The sequence below is a fragment of the Leptinotarsa decemlineata genome, unplaced genomic scaffold (genome assembly GCF_025532065.1).
Source record: "Leptinotarsa decemlineata unplaced genomic scaffold, Ldec_3_MD MMD2_tig00003736_RagTag_RagTag, whole genome shotgun sequence".
Taxonomy (NCBI): Eukaryota; Metazoa; Arthropoda; class Insecta; order Coleoptera; family Chrysomelidae; genus Leptinotarsa; species Leptinotarsa decemlineata.
In genome coordinates, this window is record NW_027412593.1 from 526,098 (window position 1) to 541,215 (window position 15,118).

At 34.5% G+C, this 15,118-nt stretch overlaps 1 protein-coding gene across 1 annotated transcript in view; it reads right to left on the bottom strand.

Moving 5' to 3' along the window:
* The window catches only part of fw (CUB and Sushi multiple domains furrowed), a 117,764-nt gene that overhangs the window by 68,250 nt on the left and 34,396 nt on the right, over positions 1-15,118 (bottom strand). Inside the window, exon 2 of the mRNA XM_074178231.1 lies at positions 491-667. Within this exon, the coding sequence (XP_074034332.1) occupies positions 491-667 (177 nt within the window). The remainder of the gene's footprint in view (positions 1-490; positions 668-15,118) is intronic.

A 15,118-nucleotide genomic window follows, 5' to 3' on the forward strand; every position in this document is an offset into this window, starting at 1 on the left:
AGAGAAACAGTGATGAAAAGGTAATTTTCATATGTAAACGCTCTCTTTCATCCCCAAAGGGGGCGCTCCATTCGGAATATTTGAAAATCCTTCCTTAGTGCGCATTTAAGAGCTAAGAAGCCCCTTTATACCAAATTTTAGCTTCCTAGGACTCAGCAGTACGTACGTACGGTACGTGAGACAGAGATGAATGAGTGAGAGTTAAGTAAGTGACTTTCCCATTTATAAGTATAAATTTGTTACTTTCTTGATACTGTTCAGTCTTTATTGATTTATGAACGAATTTTATTTTTCTTGGTAACTAAATGGTTAATTATTAATTTAAATACTAACACGGAATAGCATTCTATATTTTCTGGGTATCAATGTGGTCTGTCAAAATTGTGTATATCAATTGTCACTGGAGTAGAATAGTCTCTTAGAAATACAACAATAACATGATACATTGAAAAGTGTGTTTTTAACATAAATGAGATAAATAATTTTTTACCACAAAATGGAAGTTCACCAATCCACTGTCCGGAAGGGGAGCAGGTAGTATTTGTGTTACCGAATGTTTCGTATCCTTCGTCGCACTGATATGTCGCCACGGTGCCTGGTGCTAAACTTGGGGAACTTAACGTTACTCTGCTGTTTAGAAGTACTGTCGGATGTCCACATTTTATATCTGAAAAGAAGAAAAAATACGGCTGAAAAATGATCGATTTAGGATGCCATGCAAAGATTGTGGAAGTACCTATATAGGTCAGTCCAAACAATACCTACAAACATAGATACAAGTACACAAATATTCTAAAACTGACTCAACAGCCTTGTCCAAAATGAACATAAATTCGACTTTGACAAGGTTGAAAGTTTGATCAAGGAAAGAAATACAAAAGTTAGAAATTTCTTTGAGATGATCCACATAAAAAATATCCTAATAGTATTAATAATAGAAGCGATATCTAGAACCTCAATCAAGTCTATAATAACTTACTAAAATAAAACTGACTTTTACATCTACTCATTGGAAATTACAAAAAGGTAACTAGAGCTCACATACTATAATCGAAACGGTCGAACATTCCAATAAATTTGAAAAATAGGGGAAAAAATATAACAGATAGAACAAATTCGACACCAACAATCTCGTTCATACATTCAACCACTATCATTTTAAACGAGTAAATGAAATAAGTACAAAATAGTAATCTTGTTCAATTATTGTGTAAGTAAAAATTATAAATGTTTCCTTCACATTGATTTCTAGTCATTCCAATATTGATTTCAATTTAAGAGCCACCGGTAGATAGATGTTTCAGCTTATTAGGCGTCATCAGTACCGGACAGACAAAATGTGAATAACCCAGAAAAGCACTTGATAAAAATAACTGCGTAAACGCAAGCGAGACATAAGTGGAACCAACTATTGGTGTGACACCCCAGTCAACTTGCCATGTTTTAATGTCAGTGTTGGTGGTATATAAATATTTTTAACTGGTAACCCAGTATTTTCAACTGGCTTTTAAATTATGTATTAAATTTTGAATTCAGCCATACAGCACACTTGTAGTTTTCCTTGAATACTGATGAAAAAAGGCAATTTTATTGCGTATATTATAAAGAGGGTCATGAATAAGTCAAAATAAATGCAATAATGTATTTATCGATCTGTCAGAAGACCTGTCAGATTTGACGAAAGTGTATTCAGTTTTGTGTTGGTTTTTCGTAAAATTAAAAAAATGGTTCAATTTTCAAATGCAGAAAAGTTGGATGTGAAATATGTTTATGGCGAAGCAAGAAGGGATTCAAAAGAAGCAGTGAGAATATACGCTAATCGGTGTCCTGACAGAAAATTACCGTCAGACTTCACATTCGCTGGCTTAGCCAAATCTTTGGCACGAAATGGATGTTTTAATGAACGGAAGTGAAAAAAAAAACAAAAACGGCCACTGATGAGAATAACAGTGTTGCAGTGCTAGGTCAAATGGTGTTGGAACCATATATTTCTAAAAGACAAGTTGCAATGCATTGTAATATTTCGAAATCGTCAATATAACGTATTTTGTCAAAAAACAAATTCCATCCATACAAAATATATTTGGTTCAAGGAGTACATCCAGGTAATAATCTTCATGTTTCTTTTTTAATAACTAAAATATATTCCCATATTCAAGAGATGCTGATAGAAGATTGAACTTCATTGCATGGTTGTCCAGCCGTATTCATGATGATGATCAGTTTCTGAAAAAAATATTATGGAGTGATGAAAGCCGTTTCCATAACAACGGTATAATAAACAAACATAAATGTCACTATTGGTCTGACGTGAACCCTCATTGGGTGCAAGAAACGAGATTTCAATCTGTGTGGGGGATTAATGTTTGGTGCGGAATCATTGATGGTTATTTGATTTTTTCGAAGGAATTCTCAATGGGGAAAGGTACTTAGTTTTTCTACAACATGTTTTGCCGAATCTCTTGGAGACTTTACGAATACAAACTCGACTGAATATGTGGTTTCAACAAGATGGGGCATCTGCACATAATAATAGAATAGTTACCGAATATTTGGATGATACTTTTAATGAGAAATGGATTGGAAATAAGGGTCCAATACAATATCCAGCTCGAAGTCCAGATATTACTCCAATAGATTTGTTTTTGTGGTGATATATCAAAGACTTAGTTTATATGCGATATTCACAAAATGTAGAGGATTCGAAAAATAGTATAAAAAATGTTTGTGCTTCCATAACGCGAGAGACGCTTTTAGCTGTCACGGGAGTTACTAAAAAGATGCAATATGTGTATTCTATGTGAAGGGAGGCAGTTCGAACATTTACTAAAATGATTCTTGTTATCACTAATTAGTCGAGTTATGGTCAAATTAACATATTTTTTGGTAATTTGAAACATTTATTTTAATTTATACAGAAATACGCAACTAGATAAAATTGAACAGACAATGAAATCATAACTGGTGGATTGATTTTATTAAACACGTATTATTGCATTCATTTTGACTTATTCATGGCCCTCTTTATAATATGCAATGAAATTTCCTTTTTTCATCAGTATTCAAGGAAAACTACAAGGGTGCTATAAGGCTGAATTCAGAATTTAATGCAGAATCCAGAAACGAATCGGAAAATCTAGGTTACCATTTAAAAAAATTGGCGTCGGTGTCGCGACGCACTAATGAATGACGCCTATTGCTGGATCTCTTCCCAAATAAGAGTACCCTTTGACATCAAAATCATCTGCCTTCACGAAATATGGATATTTTCTCTCATTTTTCAGATATCTGCCCGCGGAGTTTTATATGGGACACCATACCAACACTGGTAAAATAAGTGAACTCTTTTTTCTGTTCTAGCTTTCGAGTCTTTATCGGTTCTTCATCAGGAACTCTACAATGAATTGATAATCGATTTTAATATTTATTTGACAAATTATGAAATGTGTGACACTTACAAAAGTGAGGTTAGTAATCCCTTCCACTTGCCGCGACTTGTAAACATAACATTTCCCAAACGACAAACACTCTTGGTAAAAAACAACATTTTCATGTTGGTTTTTACCAAGAGAAAAAAGATCATTTTGTTGAGACTTTCAAGGGATTAAAAATTTATCGAACTCGGAAAATACACTTCTTGGGTGTGGTCTGGTATAAAAATGGATAGAAGGTATCTTCATGCTTTTAAGAAGGCGTGCAGAATCGAACAACGTGAAATACGACTGACGTCTGAAATTACGTGAATACTACCTCAAGCAACAATTCACATTGATATTTATAAAAATAGATTTGCTGGTTCGTTCTCCTTTGTTCTCGGTATTTATATTCGTAATCATGCTACTAATAATAATGAAAAATCAGTCAACTTGTTCCGTAGAAAGTTCACATTTTAATCTCAGACACCTCATTAAACGCGAATCATAACTTTCAAAAAGAAAATAATATTTTTTATACCACAAGTTATCAGTCTGGAGTGTTTGGAGTTAAAATATACAGTGCATTCCATTTAAAACGAGCCACCCTGAATAACTTTTGGTACAATGATTTACAGGAAAAATAAAAAATACGTTAACAATAGTATACAGTGGGACACATTTTGACATATTCTCATTTGATGCTACTTTCCCTATCGCACCCCCAGAACATGTCATCAATTTTTCTTTAAAGGATCACCCTATATTCGCATTAGCAGATGCTCCATGATGGGCCGATTTCAACAAAGTATAGAACATATGGTCTGAAGCATATGGTTCAGAAGCTACAAACTATTTGAGATGAAAACGAGCCACATTGAATAACTTTTGAAACAATGATGTGCAGGAAAAATAAAAAAAAACAGGTCAACAATCATACAGGAGGCCACATTTTGAAATATTCGTTCTAAAGACAAATATGGAAGCAATAAATCAGAAAAAGAGAGTTTTTCTTAATTCTTGAATCAAAATCTGGTGACAATGAGAAAAAAACAATTTTCTATCTTAAATGTTCGAAAACGTTTCCACCAACTTCCATACAATGGTACAAACGAGCTTCCATTGTCGCTCTCACATAGTTGAGAATGTCAGAAGTTATTTCTCTGCAATACCTCATGATATCCTCTCTCAAATCTTGTATCTTATACACTTCAGACTTCAAATGACCCCATAGAAAGAAATCCACAGGAGTGAGATCTGGAGACCTTGGTGGCCATTCTGTAGCTCTTCTTTTGCCAATCCAGCGACAAGGAAAATGGTCATTCAAAAATTGTCGCACTGGAGCTGCATAACGAGGAGGTGCACGATCCTGCTGAAAAACTATTTTGTTTTCGAATAAATTTATATCCTCCTCAATTGCCCTATTGATGCATGGTATTTTTCGATTCTCCAACATGTCCAAATATTTGTCACTAGTCAAATTATCATCGATAAAGATGGTCCTATGATGTGGTCACCTAAAATTTCTGCCCAAACATTCAAGTGTTCAGGTCGTTGGGTATATGAACTTGACGGTATAAATGAGGATTCGTGTCACTCCAATATCGACAATTTTGCCGATTCACCTCTCCATTTGAACTAAATGTACATTCATCCGAAAAACGAATTCTATATAAGAAATTCTGATGCAAGTTGATTCGTTTAGTGAGACTTTCACAAAACTCGATACGTCTATCGAAATGATATTCGTTCAATTCATGAACTCGTCTAATCTTATATGGATGGAATTTGTACTTATGAAGGATCCTGAAAACATTTGTACGACTGAATCCTGATTCTCGAGATAACTCAGTAATAATTGCGAATTTTTCATTAGTCCAACGTGCCCTAAAACTGCAGTACAAATAGCTTCATCGTTGACAACTTGAACGGTTACGCTTTCTATTGTTAACAGATTCAGTTTCCATAAATTTGTTCATAATTACGAAACGTATTTGTGGGCAGCAGCTCTAGCATTATTTCCATTCTGGTAGTACAAACTCACAACTTCAATCCGTTCTCGAAGCGTATAAAACATTGCTTCTCAAGAATTCACAAAAACAGAAACACCAATTGTAACTTCACCTGGTAGATAATCGTTATTGTAGAATGAGACATATACAAAATTAAGAAAATATCAAATTCAAACTTAACTAGGTCAAATAAGACTTTTTTGAAGTATACTTCACAAAAACACCTATGAAACCTAGGTAACAGATTGTATAGAAGTTCATTCAGGGTGGCTCGTTTTCAACTCAAATAATTTGTAGCTCCCGAACCATAAGCTTCAGACCATATGCTTTATACTTTGTTGAAATCTGCTCATCAGGGGGCATCTGATGATGCATACCAATATAGGGTGATCCATTAAAAAAATTGGTGACATGTTCTGGGGTTGCGATATGGGAAGTAACATCAAATGTGAATATGTCAAAATGTGTCCCTGTAACCTATGGTTGACATGTTTTGAGATATGGGAAGTAACATCAAATGTAAATATGTCAAAATGTGTTGCATGTTTTCTTTTCCTGCAAATCTTTGTACCAGAAGTTAATCAGGGTGTCTCGTTCAAAATGTAATGCACTATATAAGTTAATTCAAGTATGACGCACAATTCTCAGGAGATAGAAAGCCCCTTTTCTGATTTCTCCTAGAAGTCATTCAACTTCCAAGATATGCGCTTTTCCAAAGTTCAAACATGAAATGTCAGGTCACAATACACTAATAGACGAATAGACAATAGACGAAATTTTTGAAGGTCCATTAACAATGTTTGCTTGTGACGTGTCTCTTTGGAATTACGTGGGTTTTTTTGATCTTCAAAATAACTTCCTGACTAGTGGAAGATATTGGCAGAAAGATGATATAATATTTAGAATTCTATATAAAAAATTCTAGGGAAAACAGAAACTTTCAAGTGATTGTAAAAGAGCTGCTACTCAGCCCATATTTCGAAAGGTTGACGACGTGACCGAAGGGTTCATTGGCCATGGGATGGAAGTACGTAAAAAATGATAGCTTTTCTGGTGAGCAGAAAACGGAATTCTATAAGCACGTCATATACCAAAGCTATTATGATTTTGAAATAAAAATTTGCTTCATTCATTGCTCAAAAAGTGATGGTTGGCAATCAGAATCTGATACTATTCACCCGTAAACCGGATTTTCACAAAGAATATGTATTGACATTGAATAAAATTTCCTTCGGCGAGCTTTAGAAAATGAAAAAATCATTGTTGAACACGTGTCATCGAAAGAACAACTGGCGGAAGTCCTCACGAAGCCATTGGCGAGGGGAAATGTTTATTCCACTCGAGAACTGCATCTAAATGAAATAGGGGAAGTGTTTTATTATTGCATTTGTAGAATTTCGTTTTGGTTGGTTGAATTCATTTGAAGAAGCTATGAACTAAATACATTTTGATGAATGAATGATGAAAACAAAATCAACCATTTGAAGCTGATAAGAGACCATGTAACCAAGGCAACATGGTTGTAGAGAGAACATTATTTTTGTACGAAAATTTCTTCTTGTCCAAAAATTAGTTTTGGACATGGTTGCTGCCAGTGGCGGTGCAAGAGCTAAATTCAATGTGGGCAAGGTACATTTCACGAGGCCCTCTGATGGTGCAAAAAGAAGGGTTTATGAATTTAAAAAAACACTCGAAATTAAAAAAAAAAAATTCATTGAGAAACACTTAACAAAACTTACAAACTGTATGTAGTTTTTTGGAATAATGAACAACAATATAAAAAAAACGACTCAAAAGTAATATAAAACATCATGTCTATAGTAAAACCAATAATGATTGAGAGTAAAGCGCGTTGTCATATCTAAATTTTTCGTTACCAGTTTATAGCAGAATCAAAATATAGTAAGTAGTAGAGTTGTAGGTTGTGGCAAATTATAGATAATACACAATACTAGTACGATTAAAAGGTATTATTTATGACAAAAATCAGTAATGAGCTTGTAATGAGTAATACTTATACATTTCCTGATTACTGATCAGTTAAAATTCATTATTTTCTGTATAGTGTTAGATATTTATTACAACTAGTGGCAACGCTGTACGCAACGATATTTCTGTCTTTGTCACTTTACCGTAACTTCCATCTCATCGTTGTAGTCCTCACTAATGTACTTGCAGCCATGAGCGTATCATTGGATTGTGAATTATACAGAGTGAATTGTACGTTTTACAGTTAAGTTAGTCAGCAATCGAGGTGTTGTGATAACAATTGGTGGAAATAATAGTGCTAATAAGTGTTTAAGCGTTACATAATTATATTTCTACACCGTTCTCAAACTACTCAAAAAATGGGAGACATGGTCGGGCCTTCCACGTCGAAAAAGGTAAAACGGTCGGAGTCTCGGTCAGTAAGAGAAAAACAAATTGTACTGCGAGTATTTCACTGTCTTGAAAGAGATCATCAGCCACCAAAAGATGACTTTGTGCATATGTGCTGTAATTCTACGTGTGTACCTACCTCCGAATAACCAACCGGGCATTTCTACATCATTAAGTTCCACAATTACAAAAGATAAATTAGTTGATATGTGCTCTGATTATACCGGTGTACCAAAATCATCGATTTACAAAATACTAAGAGAAGCAGAAATTCATGGGGACGTACAAACGCCAAAAACTAGTAGCGGACGAAAAAAAATCACAGTTGATGAAGAAGCCAAAACCAGTATACGCAGAACTATTCACAATTTCTTTTTCAGAAATGAGCTGCCCACACTACAAACAGTTCTGGAGGCACTTAGCGATCATGAATTGGTCCCAAAAATGGGTAAAGAAACATTTAGGAAACTTGTACACGAAATGAAATTTACGTACGGAAAAGTTGATAGGAAAAGCATTCTCATTGAACGTCAAGAAATAATAGCATGAAGAAGAAACTATCTAAGAAAAATTGACGAATTTCGGAAGCTCAAAAAAAAATTGTACTTCATGGACGAGACATGGGTTAACCAAGGACATACGGTCAAAAAAGTATGGCAGGATGGTAATATAACAAGTGCACGACAAGCCTTTATTGAAGGTTTGTCAGTTGGGTTAAAACAGCCATCAGGAAAAGGTAGTCGTCTGATAGTTACGCATATAGGAAGCGACAGTGGATTTTTACCAAATGGTGAATTAATATTTAAATCTAAGAAAACAGACGACTATCATGAAGAGATGAATGCGGAGGTGTTTGAAAAATGGTTTGAAGGCATCATTCAACTTGTGGAACCTGGGTCTGTCATCGTCATGGACAATGCCCCATACCATAGTCGACATTTAGAACCATTACCGAAACAATCATGGAAAAAAACAGCAATTCAAGAATGGTTAATTAATAAGAACATCCAATATAACAAAGATAGTTTAAAGACAGAACTACTTCAGCTAACAAAATTACACACAGACAAATATAAAAAATTCGCAGTGGATGAAATGGCGTTAAGTCGTGGAATTACAGTTTTAAGGTTACCACCATACCACTGCGAATTAAACCCAATAGAATTAATCTGGGCGCAAGTAAAAGGATATGTGGCACGAGAAAACAGAACATTTAAATAAGTGGACGTGCAACATGACCTACAAGAAGCTATTCGAACTGTTTCTGCAGAAGACTGGAAGAAATGCATGCAGCATGTTTTAAAAGAGGAGCAAAAAATGTGGGACGTAGACAACCGTATTGAACACAATATTGAACCAATCATAATTCACTTTGATGATAGCGGTAGCAACAGTGACGAATCTGAGGTTGAAGATTAGACGAAAATTTGTACATTTACATTTATATTATATTCTATTATCAAAAATTTGTAATTTGTATTTTCTAGTACCCCTGACGATGAGTTTAAGTTACTCGAAAGCTTGAGAATAGTTATAAAGAGTTCACTTATCAATTGCTGCAACCCAATAGTGAACAAAAGTTATATATATATATATATATATATATATATATATATATATATATATATATATATATATATATATATATTTATATATATTTATATATATATATATATATATATATATATATATATATATATAACTTTTGTTCACTATTGGGTTGCAGCAATTGATAAGTGAACTCTTTATAACTATTCTCAAGCTTTCGAGTAACTTAAACTCATCGTCAGGGGTACTAGAAAATACAAATTATATATATATATATATATATAATATATATATAATATATATATATATATATATATAAATATATATATAAATATATATATATATATATATATATATATATATATATATATATATATATAAAATATATATATATATATATATATATATATATATATATATATATAAATATATATTGCCGTATTGAAACCCCATTCAAAGTCACTGATACTGCAACCATTTACTTACTTTACTTCTTTTTCTAGGTGGATTCTAGCGCAACAAATCGAAGATGTGAAACACATAATAGACATGATTTTCAACCATGTAATATTCGAATCACACTCAGCATCGGCCATCGAACACTGTTAGGGGAAATAAACAAGCAGAAGGTCATAAATAAAACCTTTGCCATTTTCTCCGACTGGTAGGCGGCAATTAAAGCCCTCAGCTCATTTCAAGTCTTCCCAAGACTGGTGGGAAGCTGTCTGAGCGAAATCGAGGAGCTAATTAGCCAAAATAGGGTCATCTAGCTTGAGTACCCGGACATGAGGGTCACAATGGCAATGAGGAGGCCGACAATCTGGCCCGTGAAGGTGCATTCAAAGCTATTATGAGACCAGAACCCTTATGCGGGGTAGCGAAAGCATGTATGAAGACATCCATAAACTCATGGATGCAAGCCGAATCGATAGATTGGTGGAATAAGGAAACATATGAGCAACATGGGTCTGACAGAAGAAATCCAATGCAGGATCTGTCAAGAAGAGGAAGAAACCGCACTGCATGTGCTTTGTGCATGCGGAGCGATAGCAAGGCTGAGACACGCCAGATGCGGGGAAAAAAACCAGAGGCTGCCAGTTATATGAAGGGATCAGTGTCAAGGCTATGAAGTCTCATTGAAGAGATCAAGCTAGACAATGAGCTCTAACAACCGAAGCCATGGCCATGGCCAGTGAATCAGACCATGGGCTACCTCCCCAAAAATATTAATATTTTGCAGAGAAAACTATAGAAATGAATAATAGGGTAAGTAAGGTAATTCTTCTCACCATATTTCTGATAAATAAAATCAGCACAAGTTTTATTATTTTTCTTCAAGACACAATCTAAATTTTCACTTATTGAACACGTGTTACCGTTTCAAAACTATTATTTATTCTCACATCAAATACTTTTGGAGATTATAATATAGGAACATGAAGCGAGACTGCGTCTGCATATGATACTTTGATTGGCTTTCTATTAACGGGGATTCCCCATAGATAGCAGCTTAACGCCAAATAATGTTACTAGACTGAATAAAAACGAATGATCTGAAACTAAAAGATGAGAAGTTTTGAATTAATTTATCCACAATAAAACCTTTGAAATCTCCACCAAATAAAACTATTGAATGCAATTCAATAATAAATTATCCTACTCAGAACCAACGGTGAATTTGTATGAATCCAAAAATCTTTTAGATTTTCACATACTATACAAACAAAATTGTTATCGGTAAATCTAATTTTGGGCAGAAATCAATTTATCATGGTGGAATTATAATATATAATACAATTCCTGGAGAAATAAAAAATCTAAAACTGCTCTCAAATCCAAAAATTTATTGAAAAAGTATTTAATGAATTGAATTAAAACTATATAGCCAGAATCATCTAAATATTTTTATATTAATTATGGAAAATTTCACATTGGGTCATATTGATTGTTCAATTATTTATAATTTTTTTGATACCTATTAACAAATTTAATGTTCACTGCTCACATTAATTACTTGTAATTTTTGTTTGATATTTCATTATTTTGTTAAATTCGTACATTAAGTTAATTCAGTTAATCCTAATACATAAACATCTAATGTTTCTTGAGATAATGAAGACAATACAAATATAGTTTATGGAAAAAAAATATATTCATGAATTTTTCATTCACATGTTTTCTTGCGCCCAAGAATGGAATATTTTTATGTTGAAAATTCTCTGAATTTCATTAGTTCGGACTTAAAAAAATTAAAAGAGAATAGCTAAAAATAACAATTACATTAAGCAAAAAAACCCTGAATTGAAATTACAGTGAAATGAAATAGAAGTAAAACCAGAACTTGTGATGCACTTTGAAAAGTGTAAACTTTGGAAAGATTTTTAAGGAACTAGATATGAAGGTGGTTTTTCAAACAAGTCATACACTACAGAGCCTTTTGGAAAATCAAAAAGACAAAGTTGAGAATTCGAAAAAGTCTGGAATTTACAAAATTAAATGTAAGTACTGCGATGCAAAATATTGAGGATAGACAAAAAGATCTATTAAAATAAGATGTGGAATCATATGGAAGACCTGAAAAATCAGCAGTCGCCCATCATATTTTGCAACAAAACAGGTCCATAGACTTCAGTTCATTAAGATTAGTCAGACAACCTAGAAGAGTTATCTATGTTATAAATAAGGATAACTTTGTAAGTATGATTAGTTTGATCTTCGTCTTGAATATGATCACTTGGTGATCGAAACACGTGTCGAGGTGTTGAAATAACGGTTTGGTGTTGGGAAAAAACTCCAGAAATATTTATTTTGAAAAAATAACAAGTAATTAAAAAAAAAAAACAAAAATTAAGAGATTCCAAGCCAAGTTACTTCACGACGTTTCGATTGTTAGTATCTACAATCGTCTTCGGGTGATGACTGGTGAAGATGACGGGTGAATACGATTGTGGATACTGACACAATCGAAACGTCGCGAAGTAACTTGGCTTGGAATCTCTCAATTTTTTTTTGTTTAATTGCTCTATTTTTACTTGTGTTTTATTTCACTGTAATTTCATTACAGGGTTTTTTGTTTAATATAATTGTTATTTTCAGCTATCCTTTTTTAATTTTTTTTAAATGTTTTTTTCAAGGATTTCAAATTATTTCATATAATATTAGACAATGGAAGTCCGAGCTAACGAAATTCATCATGAAACATTGTCAATCACCTTCAAACAAATGTTGAGAATTCTCTAATGGCGGTGGCCCACCTCTTACGCCGTCTCTGGTTGCTGTACTATACAACCAATTGAAAAAAACACATTCGGAAATACTATATGAATTTTTTGACGATCTATTGTTCAAAAACATAACATTGAATTAAAAAACGTCACGCTACTGGCCTTCCGATCATCTTGAAAATGTCAGTAGCCGCTTGGATTGCTCCAATGACTGTTCCAGTTTGATATCATAACGGTTTTGTATAATACATAATTTACGTATGATCGCTATATTTAGTGCATGAGAATCACTTACCGGAGTCACAATACCTAGAGAAATTTCCGATGCGCGCGGAATTAGAAACTGCTGAGAATTATTATCTCTCACGCGAGGCGCTGCGATTTTTTCACTTTCTCGAATTCAATTAAGCCGTCAATAGGTTCATTAGTTATCTGATGACGGGTCTAGCTGAAATTGCTTGATGGAACAAAATCGAAGAATGGGTTACACCTTCTATAATCTTGTCACTGAGAAAAATAAGAATTGTATTCGGAAGAGGAAAGTCGTGGGTGAACAAACGAAGTGAGTGCATGATTTTCTATTGGATGTTCCAGTGTTATTACGATCTACACAACAATTGAACCAAAAGGCTCATTAGGTCGTTTGCTGTATTTCAAAGTAGTAACCAACTTAATGTTCCCTGCATTTCGATGAATTAACTATTATTACAAATTTGATTTGTATTCTATGTATGACGAACATCATTCAACAGTATCAAAATCGATGGAAAAAGCAAATCAACTTCCTGAACGATTTGAATTCCACTTCACAAAATAATTTTCAGGAAAGAACACCATCAAAATACCCAACTGAACAGTCCACAAATACGAATAATATTGTTCAACAATAAGAAAAGTACTCCAGCAGGGATTTCCGAACATTGACAATGACGGTCACCTTGTTGAAACACCATCTGTCAAATTAGTTGTCATTTATTCATTCTGTTTTGCCAAAATCAACATGGATTCATATTATTTAACAAAACGTGCAAAAAATAAAATTGTTTTATCAAAATGGGTGTTCTGTTCGGGCAACATAACGCGTGCTTCGTCCATTTTACAATCGCCATAATTGTCGTACTGAGAAGACTACGCGCAATGTGGTGGATAAATTTGAGTCCACCAGTTCATTAAACGATCGACCGACACCCGGACGTCGACGGAATGCAAGATCTGCCAAAAACATCGCCGCTGTCTGTGAGAGTGTGTAGGATAATCCGAGACAGCCGCAGGAACTCGGCCTTTCGCAGGCCACAACTTCGCGAATTTTGCGTCGTGACTCGGGCCTGCACCTATACAGAATTCATTTGATCCAGGAACTGAAGGTAAACGACCACAGACAACGACGTTCGCCCAATGGGATCTGGAGCAGTTGGCAAATGACCATAATTTTCATCGAAACATCATCTTCAGCGATGAGACCCATTTCAAGATGAATGGGTACGTGAACAAACAAAATTGTCGAATTTGAGACGATATCAATCTACATGCATCACGAAAAAGACACCGTTTGGTGTGGATTATGGGCTGCCGGCCTCATCGGTCCATATTTCTTTGAGAACGACGTTGGCGAGGTCATCACTGTCAACGGCGAGCACTATACATGGTTTGTTTTGAGATAATTGACAATGTTTCATGGGAAAATATCTGTATACCGAAAACCCACTCACACGGGACAGTATCTGAACCAGGAATCCAATCACCATCAATCGACTAAGAGAGGAATCATCAAGACTCTAGCAGACCATGCTCTCAGGCTCTGAAATACAAAGAAAGGTCTCGAAAAGGAACTAGGCATCCTCAAAAATGATCTTCAGCGGAATGGTTAATCCAAAGTGATGGTGTCTAGATGTTGTCTAGAAGACAGCAAGAGCCTCACAAGGAAGTGAAGCCGTCACAATCAATACTTGTGCTTCCCTACATCAGAGGATTGTCGGAAAGGATAAGAAGGATTGGGTGCAAGTATAACATCAGAATATGCCTCAGATCTGGGAACACTATCCGTAGCAGCCTCACGAAAACCAGGCCACCAAACGTTGACTGCGATTCCGAGAATTGCATTCACTAGATACTCTGCGAGTGCGGAGAATTATACAGGGTCCTGCAACAGTGGCGCGGTGTTCCATATCTCTATATAGGAAGCGGATAGGAATCTAATTTTCTATAATATTACCTTATTGCTCGATCTCGACAAAATAAAAATATTGGCGGTCACACAGGGTGTTCGATTTTTTCTGGGCGGATCCCAACTGTGTCTTTTTAAATGGCAACCTATATTTTTTATCGCTTTTTCGGTTTCTTCATAGAAAATAAAATAAACTTTATGTATATCTGCACTTCAAAAATATTGACGGTTTTCGAGATATCTAGCATGACAGGTTTTTTTTTCCAATATTCGTCACTCAGAATATTTGAAATTATAAAGTGGTGCCAAGTCCAGTTGAAATTTTTTTTTGGTCGAATATTCTACATTGGTAACTCTCTCAAACGATATATCTGAAAT